General features: G+C 40.9%; 1 protein-coding gene across 1 annotated transcript in view; it reads right to left on the bottom strand.

Annotated features, from left to right (window-relative positions):
* LOC122074244 overlaps positions 1 to 24333 on the bottom strand; it is a 141277-nt gene that overhangs the window by 68072 nt on the left and 48872 nt on the right. The window contains exons 8-10 of the mRNA XM_042639088.1: positions 17601 to 17790; positions 8294 to 8420; positions 8038 to 8118 (exon numbers count right to left, since the gene is read on the bottom strand). Of these exons, the coding sequence (XP_042495022.1) occupies positions 8038 to 8118; positions 8294 to 8420; positions 17601 to 17790 (398 nt within the window). The remainder of the gene's footprint in view (positions 1 to 8037; positions 8119 to 8293; positions 8421 to 17600; positions 17791 to 24333) is intronic.

The raw sequence follows: 24333 nt of genomic DNA, 5'->3' as shown, positions 1-24333 counted from the left end.
ATCTCCAAACTGTGAAACCAATCAAGGTACTACTCTGAGTTGTGGTCCCCACAGAAATCAAGGACGTCCAATCTCACTTCCTTATCTACTCCGTCATCACATCGTCCAGCCCCATATGGTGGTTGTGGTGGTGGTGGTGGTGGTGGTGGTAAAAGGGGAACATGTGGTAATGGGTGTGGGCCGACATGTGGCAACCCTTGTGGGACGAAGTTGGAAGAATCCTCAGATATCATGGGACTCTTTCCTTTCTCAGAAGCCGTCAACCTGTCAATGGAAGCTTGCAAAGAAGTGACATTATTATTGAGCGTGTTGACACTTCCTTCTAAGGTAGTCACTCGTTCAGTGAGATTGGCTATAGTTGTATCAGTCCCTTCTCCATGTGAACCAATCCGCTGAAGAAGTTTATTGTTACTCACCATAGTTGTTGGAATCTTTTCAGCTCTGATACCAAGTTAATGCAGAACCGGGATTTAAGAAAACCCTATTCGGTTTGCTCAATGGCCCACCCAAAAGAGGAGTCCTCAATATTCAAAATGCAGTAGCAGTATTGTAAATGAACAAAAGTAATAAAGAGAGTGGCAGAATTGTAAATAACCAGATTAATAATGAAGTACTTGGGAGATGGGACTTAAAGGGGATTAATAGTTATTTGGTGGGGGTAACTTAGGAAGTTAAATAGAAGTAGGGGATATAGAAGAATTGAAGGCAAATAGAAGGGTAAATAGTAAATCAGAATAAAAGAAATTAGACACCCTAACTCACGATGGGGTTGTCTTCTTTCTTGGACCAAAGCAGGGGCGGAAAACCAGCAGCTTGCGAGGGGAATATCTCCTTCAATCCTTCTCTATTGGAGCTGAAATTCCAAGCGATGGTGCTTCATTAAAGGCCTTCTTGATTCCAGCTAGGAAACACTTCAAAACAGCAAGCAAACAGAAGTTGTAGCTCCTATAGGTCAGCTCTGGCGATAGAAGCAAAGTCTAGCACAGTTGTAGAGTTCGATCTTGCAGTAGGAGCAAGATGAGGCTTGAGATTCTAGGGTTCAGATCACCTTAGGGAGGGCTTCCTTCAATCAGAGGCTCGACCCAAATAGATCTCACATGAAAGAGATCGATCCACACTTATGGGCTGCAATTACTGCCCAGAAACAGAGAAAGAGAACAGGGAAACAAAGAAGAAGAAGAAAAGGGGGAATATGAAGAACAAGAAGAAAGAAGAGAAGGATCAAAATGGGGGAAAAGGATATGCAAGCATCATAGCAACCACGGTCACAGCCATTAATTCAGCCATTCCATTATTTCATTTAAAACTGAAACTCCATAATTGTTTACAGCAATTTAAGGAAGAAGTCCTTACATAAAATCAGAAAGCAAGGAAAGATGGAATTAATCTAAAATGGAAACTAACTACTTGCAAAGGAAATCCCACGTATTTGCGTCTAAAGTAAAAAAAAAAATCAAATATACTAATTTACTTTCCTAAATATCAACTACCAACCCTGGCCAGACCAGAATTCCGGTTTGGGTTGGTTGGGTCTTGGCTTAGGCCTCCATAATGGGTCAGTCCGGTCCAGCCAAGCCAAGGCATCTGCATCACAAGGGCTCCCTACCCTCATCCAACTACTGTTTTACAGTCATTAGACATCACACAGTCCCCTGCCCCTCGTGCAATCTTTGTTCTGCTTTTGCCAAGCACCTCACAGGGCCCCTGCCCCTTGTTGAACTTCTGTTTAGCTTCCACTGGACTCCACACATGATCCTTGCCATTGCACCTTCGCGCTGGACCTCCACCCTCTTGGCCAGGGCTCTACTCAGGTCTCTACCATCGATGCTAAACCCTTCCACCTTTTTTTCAAAATTGCTAGGCTTTGTCTCTCTTGTCAGTACCATTCGGTTCCTATCGACACTGATAAGCCCCAGCTAGCCTCTCGACAACTTCGTTAGGCCTCCAAAGGCTTCATTTATCATCACCAGGCCACTGCCCATCTCGCCTACAGTTTTGACCTCGCCCTACAGTATCTACTAGTATTGCTCACCTGACCTCTACCCGAGGCCTATTTCTATACTCTTTTTGTGAGATACTCCTCCATCCCACAACTTGTTCTGGTATTATGACAGAAACTACTGAGACTTAATTAGGAGGAACTGGGGTTAGTGATGAAAGTCGTCTTAGAACTTCTCATCACAATCAATCTCTCTAGCTGGGACCCACCAAGTTGAACGGGACCAACTACCTTGCATAGTCACGGGCTTACCCCCTTACTATAAGGGGAACTCATTTTTTGGGTATATAATTGTTGAGACCCCAATCCCAACCGATATTACTGCTAAAAATAATCGGTTGCCTAATGATGCCCTTATTATGTTATGTTTGCTAAATTCTATGGACCCATATATCAGCCCAAGTTTTGTTCTTTTCAACTCTGCTTGGGAATTATGGGAGGCCATTAAGAGCATGTATGCTCAGTCGAGTAATTACGCTCAGACTTATGAGCTTTGCAATAAAGTCTGTGACACCAGTCTGAAAGGGAAGTCTATTTCTGCATATTATTTTGCCCTCAATAATTTAGGCAGCAATTGGACTTCAATCACCCTGTCCCTATGGCCTGCACTACTGATGCTAGGCATGCTACTACATTCCAAAAGGAACATGAATGGAACGGGTATATGACTACCTTACTGGCTTAAATCTGGAATATGATCAGATCTGTGTATAGGTCCTTGGCAAAGATACATTTCCTACACTTCTTCAGGCATATAATATGATTCAGAATGAGGGTCGGCGCCGCTCTATTATGATGCCTTCTGCTGTTCGCCTGTTCCCACCCATTCAGCTCTTGTTATTACTCCTTAGGCTTCTCAGACCTTTGACTCCTCTGATTCTGCCACTAAACGTGGTCCTCCTGCTAAAGACCCAGTTAAGTGCCATTATTGTGGACGTCCTCGCCATGCCAGAGAGACTTGTTGGAAGCTATATGGCGTCCTATAGGACGTCATAGTGGAAAACAAGGATCTTCTCGGCAGCAGCACTCATCTCTCTAAGACCACCGATAAGTCATCCTCTTCTGCTGCCTCTCCTTTTCTGTAGAACAGATGGCTGCTCTCCAACATATGATGGCATGGCTTGGTACTACACCGTGACAACTCCTACTCCACCTGCTTCCCATCTAGCCCAATCAAGTTTATATCTTGCTTCTTCTACTTTCGTGTCCTTATTATTGGCATTTTAACTTTGAAGCCTCTGAACATATATAACTAGCTCCTCGGACATGTCTCACAGTTATCTCCCGTGTTCCGGTAAGGATAAGGTCAGAGTTGCTGATGGCTCCCTATCTGCAATCTCAGGAAAAATGTTCTGTTTCTTTCTCCTCTACCATTTCCTTGTCGTCAGTCCTTAATGTTCTCAATCTATGTGCCAATTTACTTTCAATTTATCGTCTCACCGTTGACCTTAAATGTTGAGCTAATTTCTATTACAAATTGTGCTTTTCAGGATCTGGCAACGGGAGCAATGATTGGATATAGTAGAGTATGAGATGGGTTGTACTACTTGGAACCGGATCTCACTTCTACACCTCCTGTTTCAGCTCACTCTGCGGGAAGATAGTGCCTTTACCCAATTGCATTAGTGGCACCACTGTTTAGGTCACCCTTTATTTCATGTTTTGGGTTATTTATTTCCTTCTTTAATAAAGCACAATTGATTGGTCCCCTGTCCAAGAAGCGATAATAAAATTATAATGCATTTTCTATTATACACTTAGACTTGTGCCCATGTGGGGTCCATCTTGCGCTACTTTCCGGGAGGGTTCAAATGGTTTATCATCTTCATTGATAATAGCACCTGTCTAACTTGGGTCTATCTTCTACAGACTAAGTCAGAGGCTTTTTCTTATTTGCGATCCTTTCATACAGTTCAATGCCCAGGTCCAGACCTTATGGAGCGATAATGGGACATAGTATATTGATTGTTCAGTTCCTTTAGTATCTTGACATCTTGTCCCAAACCTCTTGTGTTTGTAATCCTGAACATAACGGTATTCCTAAAAGGAAGAACCACCATCTTCTAGAGGTCACCAGGTCCTTGATGATTACCACACATGTTCCAAAACCAGGTACCCTCGAGTGTACTTGACTTTAAAACACCAGTCAGCTAACTTCTCGACCCTTCTCTTGCCTCTCATCTATTTCCTCATATCTTTGGATGTGTTTTCTTTTCTTACATATCATCTACCACTCAATCCAAATTGTATCCACTGGCTATCAGGTATTCAGGTGTCTCTTCCTTGGTTACTCTACCACTCAGAAAGGGATACAAGTGCTACCACCTTCCTTCCTGTAGACTCTTCGTTACCATGGATGTGACATTTTATGAACATGAGTTCTACTATCAGTCATCTCTTTAGGGAGAAACTGTAGAGGAAGAGATATTGTCTACTGAGATTCCTCTGAGTCCCTTTGTTATTGATAGTGTTCGGATTCAGGGGGAGACAACAAAAATTGTTCAGGATATTCAAGATGAACCCTCTATTATGCTGGAGAAAAAGGGTTTGCTTATTTCAAAAGAAGGGGAAAATTCTGTCTCCAATCTACCATGTCCGTCTAAGCCTCCTAAGGGAGCTCCGCCTTCTGAGCCAGCTTCGCAAGTAGTTCCCCTCCATCTGATGATGATAGATTCCTATTGTTGTTAGAAAGGGACTTAAAATCTATACCTAACACCCTATTTCTAACTTTATTTCCTATCAGTCATTATCTCCATCGTATCATGCCTTTGTTTCCTCGTTATCCTCTCTGTCTATCTTGCAGGGCTGGGAAAAAGCAATCACAATTTTTACATGGAAGGATGTTATAGTAGAAGAAATGTAAGCCTTGAAGAAAAAGGATACTTGAGAGCTTGTCCTTTGTCTTTAAGGGAAGAGACCAGTGTGGTGTAAATGGGTGTCCACTGTGGAACAAAAGGCAGATGAAAACGTTCAGATATATAAGGCAAGATTTGCTGACAAAGGTTTTACAATAATTATCCAAAACCTTTGTCCATAATACAATGACATTTTTTGCTTTCAAAACTAGTGTCCTTCAGTTCCCTTAGTGGCGCTGCGAGAAGGATCGAAGATTATAGGCTCTATCAGAATACCCAAAGTAAGGCGACAAATCGTAATAATACCCATCCAGATCTGAACGCAATCCAAGGCTAACTCGGTGCCGAGGCTCTAAAGTGAACTTATTCAATCCTATTTCTCCACCAGATGCTCCTACTGCATGAATGTTATTACCAGCTCCTGCACCTGCAGCCATGCAAAATGCGCCGCCACCAAGGCAGAGACGTCAGTTCACATCTTCGGAATAACTATAGCAGTGGTATACTCCAAGCTGCAAAAAGCAGGGTTCTCAACTCCAATCCCTCCAAGCATAATTCCAGATCCCTTACCAATCTCGTGTAACCTAGATCTATTAGAATACCATTGTAATAACACTCGTCCAAATCCGAGTGGCATTACCAACTCTTACACCTCAGCAAAGAAAAATGCGCTGCACCAAAGCAGAGGTGCCAGTTTACCGACTTAGGAACACCTATGCCAAGGGTATACTCCAAGTTGCTGACAGCAAGGCTCCAGACTCCGATCCCTCTGCGCATAATTCTGGATCCATTACTATTCTAGCATAATCCTGATTAATACTGTCAGCACCATACTTAGAAGGAGCATTCTACTGATGCATGCATGTCACTCCCACATGCGATTCAGGACTTCCTGGAAGCTGGTTTGAGGTCAGGGACTCAGGGCTAAGTACTCCGCCATGCAATTCATGACCTCTAAAGGCTTGGTTTGAGAGGCTTAAGTAGGTTATTATGCAGAATGGGTATTCTAAGAGTCAAATTGACCACACCTTATTTACACGGCGAGAAAATGGCACCATTACAACCCTAATTGTTTATATTGATAACTTTTGGGTGACTGGAGTTGACAGGGTTGAGATAGCTAGGCTGAAAGACTTACTTGACCCAACAGTTTGAAATCAAATCTCTGCGACCCTAGAAATATTTCTTGAGAATTGAAGTGTCAAAGGTCTAAAAAAGGAATAAATATATGTCAAAGAAAATTTGTGTTGGACCTGATAAGAGAAACAGGGATGTTGGGTTGCAAACCTACATATTCTTGCAGAATCACCAGTTAGGAGAAGACTGTGGTCCTTCCCTTGTTGATGTAGGGAAATACCAGAGACTAGTGGGGAAGCTTATCTATCTTTGACTCGCCCAGAGATCACTTATGAAGTGGGAGTGGTGAGCCAATTTATGCATACCCCAAAGAGTGGGCACAATGATGTTGTATACCATATCCTTAGGCACTTGAAGTCTACTACAGGGAAAGGACTATTGTATGCCAGGCAAAACCACATAAGGACAGAAAGCTACACAAATGCTGATTGGGATAGATCCATCTTAAAACAAATAGTCAACATTGGGCAATTGTACATTTGTGGGTGGTAATTTGGTCACATGGTGATGAAGAGAAGCAAAAAACATTCTATTGTGGCCAGATTAAGTGTAGAAGAAAATTTTCAGGCAATGGGTCATGGAATCTATGAACTCCTATGGTGATGGTCGGTCTAGGAGTTGGGATTCGACACTGAGACCTATGCGGCATTACTGTGATGACAAAGCAGCTATAAGTATTGTTTACAATCCAATGCAATATAACAGAACAAAGCACATTGAAATAGACCTGCATTTTATCAAGGAGAATATAAACTCTAGCTACATTTGCACTCCTTTTGACAAGTGATCAATTGGTAGACATCTTCACCAAAGAGCTCACCTATAACTAGTTCAATACCCTTTTATGCAAGTTGTGAATGTATGACATTTATCTCTAGCTTAAAGGGGAGTGGTTTTACTTAATAAGGGTACTTTGGGAACAGATTTATCATATTATTGTCTTATATTGTATTTTTTCCATTTTTCCCTTTTACCTCCCTAGCTGGCTTGTGATCTTGTTGCCTTATATATATATATATATATATATTTTCTCCCTAGGGAGGTGTATGTAATTCCTTACATCATATTAGTTAAACAATATAGGTGTGACAGACTATTCTCTTACACAAAATTCTACCATCATTTCTCTCTGTCTTTTCTTCTCTTCACTTCTTCTTTTTCTTCTTCTTATTCTTCTTCTTATTCTTCTTCTTCTTCTTCTCCTTCTTCTCCTTCAACTTTCTACTCCCTTCTCTCCTCTTGTTCAATTGTTCTCTTTCAATCTTTATATTCTAACTATTGGAGGGGGCCTAAATGCAAGTCGACACCAACAATGCACTTAGGCACCCACCTAGGTGACCAAGGTGGCTAGGGCGACAATGACTTTCCAGTTGTTATGCTACAGTTCTCTTCAGCATTGCAGAAATTTCTAAAACTTCTGAAAAAAAAAAAAATCTGTGGATATCTAATCTAGTTTTGACATGTATAATAAATGAAGATAGCTTCCATTTCAAGGGTTGTTCTAGTCTTCTATCCTCATATGATTATAATAGAGTTCATCAATAGCCTACCATGACCTAATAACCTGGTGTTCAGAACTTTTGCCTTTTAGACTCACACTTTTCCCTCCTATGCTCCTTTATTCATGCACAAAAGCCATCCTAGAGACCCAAATACATCAATCATTAGACTCAGTTGAGGGAAACACTAGAAATCCCAAAGTTCTTAGAAAGGGTACCACGTGAATATAAGATAAAATCCAACAAACAACAGAACTTGAAAGAATTTGAGCAATACCTAATTCAATATGAAGATGGTGCACAGCTCAATAGTACAGGAGTTAGACACCAAAAGAAACCAGCGTCAAGACCATGCATACAAAGAGGATAATGATACACCTAGATACAGACATGCATTTTCCCAAAACATTTGCAATTATGATGATTATGTAATGCAGATCCTACTTTTGGTATCCAAGTAAAAGTGACATATATAAGCATAAGTTGTCACATCAGTAGCTTTAGAACACTAAAAAAAAGTATTACAAAGTCCACTGTTTTCTAGCACCTCAAAACCAGCATCAAATGGAAGACGAGAGGCCAGTTCCTTCTCATTTCCCCCAAAATAACGGCCAGAACTAAAATTAACCTACAATTAAGAAAGAAAGAAAAGCAATCAAGAAGCTTAAAAAATAATTTAGAAGAGAGAGAAGAACCGTTATTTATTATTGTTACAAAAAATACACATATAATAAGATCAATTTTTTTCACATAAACCAAAAAAAATGGGGTAAACAAAACAAGAGAAGAGTAGAGGAACTCACATCACTAGCATTAACACCAGCATAAATGATTTTCAAAAGGACATGATGTCGTTTGATGGGCAATCTCAATGGTGTAGACACAATATTTGTTGCACTACGGAAATTGTGACTCAAATTGTGAACGACTCTGAATAAAAATAACAAAACGATCACCAACAAGATAATAATAATAATTGTCTTTTATATGTTATCAAGTAATGAAAAGATGAGTAGAAAATATAATAACTGGAAGAAAAGTCTTAAATTAAATGCAAGTCATGCAAAACTCAAAGGAAATAGTTTGTTGTAAATGGGTTTTGGGGAAAGTGTCAGTTGCCAAACAAACCCTAAGGGGTTTAATGGTCTTTGTAGTTCTCTAGAACTCTCTCTATTATTATAAATAAAGAGGGCAGGTGTAAGATTTGACACAAGACATTACCCCATCCAACATGGTATCAGAGCCATAGGATCCAAAACCCTAAGGGCTCTCCCTCTTCTCCATCTTCCATTCTTTCTCGTTTCTCTCTCTCCCTACGCCTCCTTCCATCTCCCCCTCCCTCCGTCTCACTTCATCTACTTCTCTCTTGTGGTGGGAGCTTCTTAAATCACCAATAGGGTTTTTAGCCTCCATCCATCCTTCCCCTGGGCTCTCAAACTCTCTTCTACAATGATTTTACAGACCCAGACCCTTTTTCCATTAAATTTTTAGGGTTTTTTTCACTGAAATCATTTTTTTCATTGCCATGATGCTTTTTCCATGCTCGATGTTCCAATCGTCTTGATGTTTGTTGCAATTGGGGCTCCTTATCCTTGTAGTGGTATGTACCAACAACTTTTCTGTTTGAGGTCTCTGTTCTAGAGTTATCCCCCAAAATCGATTTCTCAAGGTTTCTATCCATTATAGATTTTTGGGTTTTCTAGCCTTTTCTGGTTTTTTGGTGCTTTCTCTATCTTCGTCTAGTGCCTTTACTATTTACACAGCACCCTTGAGGAGCAACATGTCTACCAACTCGTCTGCTTCTACTAGCGGAGACACCATCCCTCTTCCTACCTTTTCTCCATGTGCTATCAAGCTTAATGGCACAAACTACATTATGTGGTCACGCTCGATCTACATCTCCATCAAGTTCCGTGGCTATTACGAGTATCTCACTGGAACCTCGAAGCGTATGACCAAAGGTCCTGAGATTGACAAGTGGGAGTGTGCCAACTCTCAAGTTATGGCCTTCCTTGCCAACTCCACGTTGCCACAGCTTTCACGTGACTATCTCCTTCTTGACTCTGCTGCAAAGATCTGAAAGTCTATCCAAGATATCTATTCCCAAGTGAGAAATGATGCTCAAGTCTTTCAGCTTCACCAAAAAGTTCATGATTTGAGGCAAAGAGGGCTCACTCTATCACAGTACTACTACGAGTTGTGGACACTATGGACTAAGCTAGACTTTTATGAGGAGTATACTCCTTCCACCCCTACAGATGTCACCAGTTTTCAAAAGCAAGAGCACAAAATCCGGGTCTATAACTTTCTGGCAGGTTTGAATGTGAAGTTTAATTAGCTATGGTCCTAGGTTTTGAGTCGTGGCCCCCTTTCATGCCTTGGAACAAGCCTATGTTGTGATCCAATTTGAGGACAACCAACGTACCACTATCCTTCCAACTCCTGCTACCACTCCTACTTAGAGATCTACACTTGTCACTGGCACTCAGTCCCTTAGTGCAACCCTACAATCTGGTGGCTCCTTTACCAGGACTCTAGTGAATGTGGGAAGGAGCGTCACACCAAAGAGCATTGCTGGAAGCTTCATGGTCGTCCTGCTGATACATCTGGCAAAGGGCAAAGGAAGGGTCGTGCTAGTTTTCCTGGGCAGGTCAACCATACTAAGAGCCCTAACTCTGACTCTGCTCCTAGCACCTCAGTGTCCCCTCTATCATCTGATGAGCTTCTTGCCCTCCGGCGCCTTTTGACACGTCCGGACTCTCCTGCACCAGCCACTACGAGCTCTACTTATTCCACCCCTTCTAGGTTAGTATCTCCTTCTGTGGCGATACTATATCTGTCCTTTCTACCCTTTGGATTATGGACTTTGGGGCTTCTGATCATATGATAGGCCATCTAACTCTTTGCTCACAATACTCTACCTGCCTTGGAAATGGTAAGGTCAAGTTGGCTAACAAGACTAGTTCCACTATTCTAGGAAAGGGCTCTGTTAGTTGTACCCCTTCTTTATCCCATTCTACTTTATTGCATGTTCCTTCTTTTCCTACTAACCTTTTGTCTATTAGTAGTCTTACTTCAAGTATTAAATGCAAAGTCACATTTTTCCCGCCTCATTATGTTTTTTAGGATCTAGTGATAGGGGCAACGATTGACTCTGGTAGGGTGCGCGGTGGTCTGTATCTGCTTAATGATGACTCGGCATTGGTCTTTGGTGAGCCTCTTCAAACTTCTTCTACGTCACCTCCCATCTCTGAGTTACTACAATGGCATCGTCAGCTGGGACATCCCCCCTTGGGAACTTTAGTTAGAGCTTTTCCTTCTTTTAAAAATTGTAATTCGAGTCAGTTTTTTGTGAGGCATGTGTTTTGGCCAAACAAACTTGTATCACTTATTATGCATCTGCAAATAAAAGTGCTACTCCTTTATTGCTACATTCTGATATTTGGGTGCCATCCAGTTATGTGTCTGTCAATGGTTATCGGTGGTTTGTCTCATTTATTAATTGTCATTCTTGGACCACTTGGGTCTATATGATGAGAACCAAAGGCGAGACTTTCTATTGCTTTCAGTAGTTTCACCGCATGGTTCAAACTCAGTTCGGTGCTATCATTAAGATCCTTTGAAGAGACAATATCCATGAATACTTTGAAGGGTTCTTTTAGGCTTACCTTTCTGACCATGGGATGATCCATCAGACTAGTTGTGTGGATACTCGGCTCAGAATGGGTTGTTGAACGAAAGAATCACCACCTTTGTGAGCTAGCATGCTCTCTTATGTTTGAGATGCATTCCTCCCCAATACTAGAGTGACACAATTCCCACAGTTGCCTTCCTTATCAACCAAATACCATCTCGGGTCCATTACTTCCGCTCCCCTCTGGATCTTCTCCAAGGTTTTGCTGCTTTTCCTGTTCCCCTTAAGGTATTCGGTAGTGTTTGTTATGCTCACGATCATCATCCTCAAGGAAAGTTTGATCCTCGTGGTCTCTGGTGTATTTTTCTGTGGTATGCTCCTACTCATAAAGGTTATCAGTGTTTTCATCCTCCCACTCGATGTTGGTTTGTGACTATGGATATTGCCATTCATGAATGTGCATCATATTGCCCACTAAGACACCTCTTCAAGGGGAGTCTCCTTCTATTGTGGAAAATTTGCCACCTCTTGAACTTGCTATCCCTGTCAGTATCCCATTTCAGGCGGAGAGTGACACTCCAACTTCCCCTCATCTAGAGATATGTGTTTATAGTCGCAGACAGCATACTCAACCCACTACACATCCAGCATCTATCCAACCTTACTAGTTGTCTCCACTCAAGCCTGATCTTGTCCCCTTGGATCCAGATAATTCTCCTTCTGTTGATCCATCCCTTAAGCTGCCTATTGTTGTTCGTAAAGGCACTAGGTCTTGTACTTTACATCCTATTGCTAAAACTATTTATTATGACTCACTTTCTCCTTCCTACTACAGTTTTGTGTCTTCTCTTTCCTCTGTGACCATTCCCTATACCTAGCAGGAAGCGAGTGCGGACTCACAATGGCAAGTAGCTATGGTTGAAGAGAAGAAGGCTTTGAAATAGAATGATACATGGGATCAGATGTGTCTTCCCTCACAAAAGAAGACAGTTGGATATAAGTCCGTCTTCACAGTAAAACAAAAGATTGATGGTACCGTGGATCGTTACAAGGACATACTTGTTGCCAAGGGCTTCACTCATACTTATGGGATTGACTACCAGAAGACATTTGCTTCAATTGCTAAGATGAACACAATTCCTATTATCTTAGTTTATGCCGCCAACTTAGATTATGTGAAGAATGCCTTCCTTCATTAGGAACTTGAGGAGGAAGTGATATGGACATTCCTTTTGGATTCACTTGCTCCAAAACTCAAGGGGAGGTATACAGGATGAAACGTGCATTGTATGGGCTGAAGCAATCCCCTTGTGCTCAGTTTGGGCATTTCCATAAGTCAATGGTTGCTATAGGCTACTCTCAAACCAATGCCAGCCACACTCTATTCATCAAGAGATCAGGTAGGAAAATTGTTATCCTGATAGTTTATATATATGATATTGTTGTTACTGGTGATGATCAGGCAAAAGTCTCTCGTCTCAAGAGATACTTGACTGAGGAATTCAAAATCAAAGATCTAGGACAGCTTCATCACATTTTGGCATTGAAGTTGCCACATCTTGTGGGATCTACAAGTCTCAGCGGAAGTATATGGTTGATCTTCTTTCTGAAACAGGCATGTTAGGGTGTAAGCCAGCAAACACTCCAAATGAAGCTAACGGTCTGAGTAGAAAGGAAGGTGATCCTATGGATAAGGGGAGATATCAGAGATTAGAGGGGCACTTGATCTATCTTTCTCATTCATGCCCTACCATAACATTTTCCGTCACCCTAGTTAGTCAGTACATACATGATCCCAACTCAACTCACATGGAAGCGGTGTTGCGTATTCTCCAGCACTTGAAATCTGCCCCAAGACATGGTATCTTTTTTTTCTGCTCATGACCACCTTACGGTGGAAGCCTTCACAGATGCTGCTTGGGCAGGTTCTCCTAATGATCGCAAGCCTACTACTGGTTATTGCACCTTTGTTGGTGGTAACCTTATTATCATGGCGAAGCAAAAAACAAGTCGTGGTTGCTCATTCAAGTGCCGAAGCAAAGTTTCATGCTATGGCACATGGCATTTTTAAGTTCCTATGGCTTCATAGTCTTCTCACAGACTTGGCTATCCCTGCCACCCTTCCTATGAAGCTCTTCTATGATAGCAAATCTACCATTAGCATTGCTCACAAACCCGTCCAGAATGATCAAACCAAGCATATGGAGACCAATCGACACTTAATCAAAGAGAAGCTGGATATGGGTCTTATCATTGTGCCTTTTATACCCAGTAGTGAACAACTGACTGATGTATTTACTAAAGGTCTTAGTAGTAAGATGTTTCATCCTATTATCTACAAATTGGGCATATGTGATATCTATGCACCAACTTGAGGGGGAGTGTTGTAATAATGGGTTTTAGGGAAAGTGTCAGTTACCACATATTTGACACTAGTCATTACCCCATCCACCTATTAGAGATACTAGTTTTTTTTTTTTTGTGTGAATAAAAAATTCATTACCAAGAGAGAAACAATATATAGACCCCAGGGGGGAGGGAAAAGAAAGCAAAAGCCCCAGACTTCATGGGAGATCCGAGTTCCTGATCACAGATCTAGGGAGCTCCCAGGAAGAGACAATGTGATAATTTCTAGGGAAAGGGGGCAAGATAAAGGAACATTCAAAATCTTTGCGACCCAAAACCCCTAAACCCCTAAATCAAATACTCCCTCAGTAAACAATGGAGATCTTACGATACGATTGACACATACCTTCTGGACAATGGCATCTTTTTGTTCAATATCTCTGATAAAGATGATAAATTGCAAGCTCTTGAAGGAAGGCCTTGGCAGGTTGGAAAGAAACCCATCTTTCTCCATCAATGGGATACACCTAACTCAGTAAAGTTGACCTTCGTACCATCCTTTGTGGATAGCCTTCCCAACCTCCCCTCTAATTCTGGTGCAAAAAAGAGTTGAGAATCGTAGCCTCGATGATTAGCACCACCCTCAACTCAGATGAAAGAACCAAGAAAATGGATCACCTCACCTTTGCAAGAATCTGCTTTGAAGTGTCTACTAAAGCTCTTCCTCCTTCCTCCATGATAGTGATGGATCATTATGGGTCCTAATTTCAGCAAGACAAATATTATGAATGAATGCCCTCCAATGTCTAGTCTACGAAGTCTTTAAACTTCATATGGAATCTTGCACCACAAATTCCCTTGTCTCTGCCAAAGGTTTTGATGTCCCTACTGTAGTGGAAGAGAGAAAACCTCCTTGTACAGTCAAGAATACCCATATTCCCCGCTTTGGCAATGTCTTCTATCCTCCTCCCCGTAATTCCTTGGCGGCCCCAGTCTCTCATGATCCCGTCTATGGTCGGAGATGGAGCAGAACCTGATATCCTTGTAGCAGCCATATTCCGGCATCAAGCCTCACCAGAGGCCACTTGAAGCATGGTGAAGACTGATCCAGTGGATCGATCCTCCACCAAGCTATTTTCGCCAATCACAACAGATTTGTTATTTAACGTTCTCCTGAGTCCTGTAAAAGAGGAAACAATCCCTTTAGAGCCTCTAACAGCTCCTTTTACCAACTCGCCCTCTCCTTTGGTCAGTCGAAGAGTCTTCATCGCCGTTCTCCTCCGCCTGCAGCTCCCCTGCCCCATCCCATCCCCTCCCTTGCTTTATCTGGACCTCTGCCTGCTGCTCCTACCAACTCCCCTTAAGACCTTCCCTCCCAAGCTTATACCCCCTTCCTCCTCTTGCCTCCCTGCTCTACGGCTGGCCCCATTCTTCCTTCAAAGAATACCCTCCTCCCTCTTTCCAAGCCCACCACACAGTCTTAGCCCATCAACCCTCCCCTCAAGCCCACCTCCCCTGGCATTGCACCCTTAGAGATCCTCCTCTAGCTTGGCCCATACCCCCTAACCTAGCCATCTAGCACCTTACTCCACCAACTTAGCACAGCCCCCTTCCATCAACACAACCATTCATTCATCCTCCATGGTTCAACCCCTCACCTTTGAGTTGCAATCGACCAAACTATCCCTTCCCACCATCAAACCTAGGTACCCGACCCAATAACTCTTTTGGAGGCTTCTCCCTCGCCCGCTAGCCCCTTCTCAACTCAGAGACACACACACATCCTCTAAGCAGTTTTCGGATTCCGTGGTCTCTGTCTCCCTAATCTATCTCCACCAACCGCTTCCCCACCCTCATGGAATATCGCAAGCACCAAAACTCCACCCGCCAAGACCATGCCGTACTTAGTGCCTCTGAGCCATTGCTGCCCCCCTTCCCTCCTCTCAATAAACCCTTGGTACTACATCTAGAAGACTAAGATCACCATTTTCTGGCGCCCTTTCTCTTCCACTATTTCGAAGAGAGTCTTTAGAGTCTAAAGAGTCTTTAGTAGCTGCTGGCCCTGCAGGGGAAGAATTCTCCCCCTTTAGAGAGCTTGGATATGGTATGATGCGAGTCATGTGACATTTGTAAGGAACACTATCTATGACAACGCTGAAAAGCTTGCCTTGCTGCCATCAATCACATTTGAATGGAACGCAATCTTCGAAGATAGGCTTCCAACTCCCATTCCTTTGACAAGATTTGGAATGCCATCTACTTTGATGCTAGTTCCAACTTGCCATGCTCACCCATCATTTGGTAAGGAATTCTCAATGGAACAAGCTCATTGTTGTGTCCTAGGTCTGCTAACGTCCACCCTGCAACCTCACAGCCTCCCCATTAAGGGGTTTAGCTTTTTGTTTGCTTTTTTTCCCCTTGGGGCCCTTGTATATTCTCTCTTTCTATTTCGTAATGAATTTATTATTCGCCCAAAAAAAAATATATATCTTAGAACAATAGAATCCACTAATAATATTTGATTATTGATGTATAAAGTCTCAACTATAAGAATGAAGTTAAAGATGAACTTGACTAATCATGCTACAACAGCCAATGAAAATGAAAGGAGGCTGCAAAGCAAGAGCAGTGAAAAGAGAAACAATCCAAAATGGGGAGGTAAAAGTGAATACATTTAAAGCCAACTAGAAAATATTTAGTTCCTCGTCTAGGAACCATACTTTTTTAACTTTTTAATAAAATTGTGGTATAGGAATTGGGGGAGAACAACAGGCTGCAATAAGAGCACTACGTGCAAAGATGATTACACAAGGTAGTCTTGGAGAGGGGGGGGGGAGGACAAGGCCGCTAAATCTTGTCTTTGAACAGAAACAATTACAACAAAAACATTAATAAAGAAGAAAAAGAAAGGCTAGCCATAGCTATTACTAGGCATCATAGTTGTCAAAAGCACTAAGTGTCCAAGCGTCCTAGTTGGAGTTTGTGTGACTGTCACCCTATTACACTAGCGTCTTACTGCAAGGCGCAACACTTATTTATGTCAAATATCATTTAACTTAAAATATTATTCATAAATAAGCAAATACCACCTATTTGAATCCAATAAAAGTAGTTTAACAATCAAATTCTAAAAACATAAAAAGTCAACCCCCTAATCTAAGAACAAAAACTAAATTTTTTGTTGTACCAACGATTTTCAACTTTCAAACACTGGAGTTTTTCCCAATTCTGAAAATTTTATAAATCTTACCATGGTAACACATTGCTAAAAAAACAAAAGTCTGGTAATATAATCTTTTGTTTTCATATCCATTTTAGGCAATTATAACAACATTCACGCACTTTAAAATAAGTTTGACCAGAACATAGCTTTGTCACTAAAAGTCAGATTTAAGTAATCTTAGACTTGTTGGAAAGCTGGTTTTGTGCTCTACCTAATACAAACTGTGGTAGTCATTCCCCCCAATATATTCTTTCCTCTTCTTGAAAATGAATTTTTTATTCATCAAAAAAAGAAAAATACAAAATGTCTCATGTAAAAATAAAATCATTTGACCAATCAAACTTATTATATAACAAGAATATTTCTCTAAATGTTGATTTTTTTTTTTTTTTTTATGATTTGTTGCGACTTAATGTTGATTTTTTATGACTTGATGTGGCTAAATATTGATTTGTTATGATACACGGTATATGTAGTATACTAAATAGTGTTAGAAAATAGGGTACATAAAAAATAACACTTGGTCGCCTTACGTGCCTTGTTCATTTTAAGGCGGGCGACTTTTTGCCTAAGTGCTTGCTTAGGCAGCCCTCCAAAGCCCTTGGCACCCTGCCAACTATGCTAGGCGTGATCCCACTTAGCTGAAGCAGCACATGACTTTGGTTAACAGGCTAGCATAAACAAACAAGGGAACTGGCCTATTTACGACAACCCAAGCTACTAAACATGTCAGAATTAATTAAATCACTTTAAGTATAAAAACCAGTTTAATGGTAATTCCAAATCATAATACCTTGGTATATTCTGACAATGGGACATTTTAGCAAATAGGAATTGACGTAATTCAAATAAACAATACTATTTTAAGTTGAATTTCAGATAATAACAGAGAAAGACGTTTAATTACAGTTTCTCATAACTCTGAGGTATTTGAAGACTAAATTGTATCGGATATAAGGATCTTCTTTTGAACTTTGAAGACTTCACTAAATACTTCGCTTCTTCAATGGGTGTGGGCCAATATTCCATTCCTCTGCGGTTTGTAATCCATAAACATGAACCAGCTTTACTCTCGTCTTTTATAAGCTCAAAAGCACCTAAAACAAAATATATATTTAAACATCATGATATAAATTAACTGGAGGAATAAAATTACATATGGATAAGCTGCCATAGAATTCATATTACTGGAAGAAGAATGCAGAGAATTCGTGGGACCCAGATATGCATTAATAAATATTAGGAATCACATTTAAAAATATTTAAGTTTTAAAAAGGTTATACCAGAACAAAATTTATTCTTGCAAGGGATATACCTTATGAAACACCAAGTACCATACAAAAGAATTCTACAGGAAGGCGTGAAGATACAAATGGGAACCACAAATAGTAATAATAAAAGAATAACAATAAAGAGCATAGACATAACTTTAATTTCAGGACTTTATATGTGGCTATGTTTCTTTTAATTTTATTTTTTCCTGATCAGCAACAACAAAGGATTGTGTTTTCAGTAGTCAATAAGAATATATTACACTTGAGACGATAATATATCCTCCCAAAAACTGTACAAGCAACACCAGAAAGGATGTAACAAAAAACACATCAAAAGGCTAAAAAGAAACAATCAGTCAAACAAGAAGGATCCTAGCATGAAAAATAACTTTTCTGATCTAATCCTACAAATTCTTATACATGCCATAGGCCAATCAAATAAATACCACAAAATATCTGCACAAATTTGAGGAAACTCTAGAGATTATCCTCAAAACCTCCTCCTCCTCTCCTTCCTGACGCCCCAAACATGTTGCATCTGGTAAAAATGTTCCATAAAACATAATACCTCACTTTTTTCCCCTAGAGGTACCTTATAACTTTTCTTATCTAACCCCACAAATTCTTTACATGCCATAGGTCAATCAAATAAATACCTCGCAATACCCACACAAATTTTAGGAAACTCTAGGATTATCCTCAAAAACCTCCTTCTCTCCTTCCACATGCCACAAACAATTGCATCTGGTAAACTTGTTCCATAATACCTCACCTCTTCTTTTCTTTTTTTTCTGGAGGGACCTTTATGCCAGGTAGTAAATTTTTCCACCACTCCAAACCACCTAGAGTATACACCAAACAGACCAAGAAAGTACCTTGACCTTCCAAATCCTGCTTACTCCAACTTCAATATCTGGCTCCTTGATATAGAAACTGTAGTAGAAAGAAAAGGAAATGAAAAGCATCCCCCTCGACAACCAATGCACCAAATCTCAAATCTTTCTTTAAGCAACTGAGAAGTGTGTTTTCTCATTCTATAGAACCTTTTCTCCAACCCGAATCTCTTGTTGGAATTCCCCTTTCAATCACCTAAACTCCCAACTTTCCAAAGATTTCAAACTAATATTAGATACTGAACACCTAACACTACTTCATCTTGATACAATCTCTCGCAAAATGTCAGTAACACTTATTCTATCTGACCCTCTTCCTCTTTTTTATTTTATTTTATTTTATTTTTTTGGGTACCCGATGCACAAGGCTCCCACATGTGCACCAGTGGTTGAGAACTACGCATCCTTACCCCGAGAATGTCTCGAGGCTATTTCGACCACTTGACTACCATGTCTCAATATTCGTACCTTACCATTGGACCAAGGTTAATCACCCTGGTCTTTTTTTTTTTTTTTTTTTTTTGGGTGAATAATAAATTCATTACCAAAAAGGGAGGGAGACAAGGGGCCCCAAAGCGGGAAAGAAGAAAAAATAATACAAAACAAACCGAATACAAACAAAGCAAAACCATACTTAAAGGTTTGAAAAAGGAGGGGGAGAAAGCCCTAGGATATGACAAATAATATGCATATTCTCTCTAATGGCTCTTGGTCCCCTCCTATTACTTCCACCCCTATTTCTGCTCTTTGGTCCTCTCTTCCTACCCTTCCCCCATTCCTAGAAAGGATAAAATTGTTTGGTCCCCTTCTCCCTCTAGCAAATTCTCTTCTTCCTCTGCTTGGAACCTTGTGCGCTCTCCTGCACCCCCTCCCCTTCGCACAAGGTTGTCTGGATCAAATCTCACATCCCTTGTCACAACTTCACTGTTTGGCGAGCCCTCTCCAACTACCTTCCTACTCAAGCTTTCCTCATCCACTGTCACACCTCCGTCCCCCCCCCCGCCTGTTGCCTTTGTTAGATGGTACAGAAGATACAAGCCACATATTCTTTGACTGCCCTTTCTCCTACACCATCTAGAAGCGTGTACTTGCCAAGTGCTGGCCTACTAGGAGAATTCCCCTCCCCCTTACGAGGGAATGAATCTAGATTGACATGACCTTTTCTGGTAGCTCCATATGCAATATTGCCGGAAAGCTCACCTTTAGGGCCACTATTAATCATATTAGGATGGAGCGTAAGCCCCACAGATGGACTTCCAACTCCAGATCCTTTGATAAGATTTGGAAGGCCATCTACTTCGAGGTCTCATCCAAACTTGCTTTGATCGCTCCACATACGGTTGTTGACTCCCCAAGGAACATGCATATTGTTCTCTCCTGAGGCCTTCCTTTGTCTATCTTGTCTATCCCATCCCCTTCCCTTTAGGGGTGTATCCCCTTTTCTTCTTTGGCCTTTGGATCTTTTCTTCATGTTATTTAGATTATTTATTCACCCAAAAAAAAATATGCGTATTATTTGGGGAATAAACGAAATGAGAGGAGCAAAGCTTGCTTCTGATATCAAAGTCAATGGAATCCCAAATCTGTTTAAAGGATCTGGATCTAGAAGGCCATTCTCTGAGATTACTCTCCATCCAAATGTGACTGATGGCGGCACCAAAGGCAAGCTTACCCACTACATCACAGACAGACGAACTACCAAATGATTTATCCACCCAAATCCACTCTCTCAAAAGAATGGTTCTATGACTTCTTGGCCAACATTTATCCAGGAGCCCTTTCCAAACAGAGAAAGAGATGAAGTAGTGAAAGAAGAGGTGGTCCACATATTCAAAAGCATTTAGCAGAGGTAGCATGATGGGAAGATGGGAATCTGACGATGAATAAAAAAAGACTGCGTTGGGAGGCAGTTCAAGAAGGCCCACGAAATAGTGAAGTTATGACGGGGGATGTGGTACTTGAACCAAACTAACTTTCGCCAAGGGACAACGTGCCACAAACCCTGATGAGATCCCAAGACGACTTGGATCCAAAAAAGCCCATCAAAGGAAGCAGACCAAACCACAATATCTCTCCTACTCCTAGGAGATCTAGGGATGGAAGGCTAAGCATCCCAAATGACAATAATAGGAAGAAGAAGAAAGAGGGTGGCCCAATCATCCTGACTGATGACATATGCAACAAAAGATTGTTTATTAATACCCGAATGTAAATATCCCTAGTACTTGCTGAATGGAAGACACCAACGGGATGCCAACGGTCAAGACAAGTGGGTAGAGACACCATCATCAATGAGGTAGGAAGTGGCCAGGAGAGGAAAAGGCCTAAGCTTCAAAACCTTCCGCCACACCAAGGAGGGCATTTGAAATGGAAGTTGTCGTCTAAATAGTCATTGTGAAGAAGCCCTGAGTACTTAGATGCAAGTTTCCAAATTAATTTCAGAATACTTGCTGAATTAAACTCTTTGATCCTCCACAAGCCTAGATGATGCAACATTGAAGACTAACTCAAGGAGGATGAAGAAGCCTATCAAGTAGGTTGGTTTGGGGCTTCATAGCAGCCCACTATTTTGTATGGGGGTTATTTTAGTTGTTTGTTTTGGTTCATTGTTTAAACTTTGAACCAAGGTTTAAGAACTCGTTTCATTTTGGTGGTTTCAAAACCACCGAAATACCAAAATTTCGCCGAAACATTATACTTCTTTCCATATGTTTCTTTTTTTGGGTGAATAAATAATTTATTACCAAGAGAAAGAAAAAGAATTACAGCCCCTTAAAAGGCACCTTAGGGAAAGTAGCTATTCCTAATGCTAAAGCGGGGCAGCTCCTAGGAATTTACAATATGACTATTTCTAGGGGAGGGGTTGCATGAGGATGATATCCGGTGGTCTTGACATCAAAGAATATGGAACTCCAAATCTTATCAAGAGAGCAAGAGTTGGAGGTCCATTTCCTATGATTTCTTTCCATCCAGATCTAATTAATAGTTGCACAAAAGGCGACCTTTCCCACAATGTCACAAATAGATTTTTCATGGAAAGTCATATCCATCCAAATCCATTCCCTGTGAAAAGGAAAAATACTTCTGTTGGCTGGCCAGCATTTATCAAAAATTCCTTCCCAGATGGAGGAGGAGGCAGTGCTCTTTACATATGTTTCACTTGGCCATTTTAAGGGGCTAATAGAGAAGTGGCCGAAATTAGTGAAATGAGCGAAACAAAATGACCAAGATGGCCAAAATGAGCGAAATTTTGAAACGAAATGACCAAAATGTACGAAATATGACCGATATGTCCGAAATTATGTACTTTTGTGTTTCGTATGCCATTTCTTTTTGTTAAAAAAATACCAAAATATCCAAGAATTTGGTGAGATATAGCTAAGTTTTTTAACCATGGTTTGAACTAGTTTTAAGTTAGTTAGCTTGGTTCAATTTAAGTCATGTCTTTGTTTAATTCTTAGGACACAAGTTTGTATTAGTTTTTCCTTTTCTGTTATTTCCATTTTCAGATTTAGAAACTTATGTATTAGACCCACCAATTACAAGTTTCCTTTTCTGAAACTTTACAAGCTGTTACGATATAATCCCCCCCCTATTGGCTATTATCACTATAACATAAAGCATGGAGACTCCCCCAAGTCTCCACGATTTTACACAAATAATTTGCTGCTGTTGCTGCTGCATCTGCTTTTGCTTCTTCTCTGCTGAAAAATCTGTTGTGTCCGATCACAGTGAAGGGCTGGTGTCTGATCCAGTGACTCCTTGCGGTGGGAAGCCCAGGATCTCTCTCCATTGTTATCTCCTTATTCTCTAAGCTACTCAAGGTGCTAGTACTACTCTACTGAGTCTGCTACAGGTTTTTGAATCATTCCTCTCTATAGCTCTGCCCAGAAGTTCTCAGTTTTTTGGTTTTCAAACCTATATCTCTAAAGGCCAACTGAGCCATCAGAATTGGCAGCAAAGTGGATCGAAGTTTCCCCTCATCCACGGAGGAAATCTAGGAACGAGGCCATTCTATCCTGTGTTTGCTGTGTTATTAAAATTCTCTCAAATTTTGTCTTTCAGTGGAATGTTCAGTCTATATTCTATACCTGAGATCGAGTGAAGCATTCAGGTTTCTTATGTTTCCAATGGTCTTTGCTCATGATTTACGACCAGTTATAGTCCTACTTCAGTATCTGATTAGCCCTTTATATCTGATCTAAGTTATGATCATAGAAACCCTAGTTTTCTGGAATTGAGAGTTTCTACAGATCTGATTTTTTCTCTTTGGTCTGATTTTGTTTGTACTATTATCCTACCTTGTTTGTGAAGGTTCTTTGATAGAATCTTGCAGTACTGGGACTTGGTTGCTTTGTCAATCCTAGTCCTACATTACAAGACCACCTTCATCCTTGGTGAGGCAAACAGCAGCCCAACTAATAAGGTAAAGGAATCTGGTGGATTCAGCTCCTTTCCAAAGGAAGGCACACATAAGGAATTCCAAATCTTTAATAGTGGACTGTGGTAACACAAAAGTACTAAACCAATAGAAGTAGCTGAACTGAAGGACAGATTTGATCAATTCCAAGTGACCTGTATAGTAGAGAAGCTTGACCTTCCAAATTTGTAGCTTCTTAAGCATAAGATCTAACATAGGAGTGCAATGATGAGCTATCAATCTGCCTGGAATCAAAGGCAACCCCAAGCATCTAACCAGAAGCAGCCAATGGAGAACCCGGTCTTTCAGCCAGGCCAGCCTTGATACCATCTGAGACTACCACCAAGAACAAGAGAGATTTCAAAGGGTTAGTCAGAAGGCCCGACAACCCTTTAAAATGATGCAAGCAAGACATAATGGCTTCAATCGACTCAAATGTTAACTTCTGAGATGTTAGAAGTGTACCGTGCAAAGGGGGCAGGAGTCTTGTGCAAGCCGCAAGCTCCTCCCCTGGTGTTTTCCTAGTCCAACTAGGATTGTCCTAGTTCAAGTAGGATTGGTGTCTAAGTTAGAAGCTAGTAAGCCTATGTTAGTTTTCTATTATGTTTTGGGTCCATATTCCTAGTAGGACTTATATCTTACTTGTAATAAGACTTGTAATGGCTGATTTGAGCTCTATATAAAGAATAGAAGTGGGTAACCCCAAACACACAATTAGGACTTCCTTACACAAATCGCAGGACTCTCTCTCTCTCTCTCTCTCTCTCTCTCTCTCTCTCTCTCTCTCTCTCTCTCTATCAGAGACTTGATCCTCAAGCAAATATCGATCTAAGATCTTTCTTCATCCATCAGTAACAACCCCTCTCTCCATCACAGGTTGTTACTAGTTCCCCCTGGGCTCCACGACTTTTAGAGGGGGTGGTTTCATCCCCCTAGTTTGCTGGATTTTGGAATGAAAGATTGATTAAGTTGTAATCAATCATATGGTGTGAAGGATTAACTCTAAGTAAAAGCTAGTGGTTGCTGGTTTGGTTTTTTGAATTGACGATTGA

This window comes from Macadamia integrifolia, chromosome 3 (assembly GCF_013358625.1).
Source record: "Macadamia integrifolia cultivar HAES 741 chromosome 3, SCU_Mint_v3, whole genome shotgun sequence".
NCBI lineage: Eukaryota > Viridiplantae > Streptophyta > Magnoliopsida > Proteales > Proteaceae > Macadamia > Macadamia integrifolia.
This window is presented reverse-complemented; position numbering and strand designations above follow the sequence as displayed.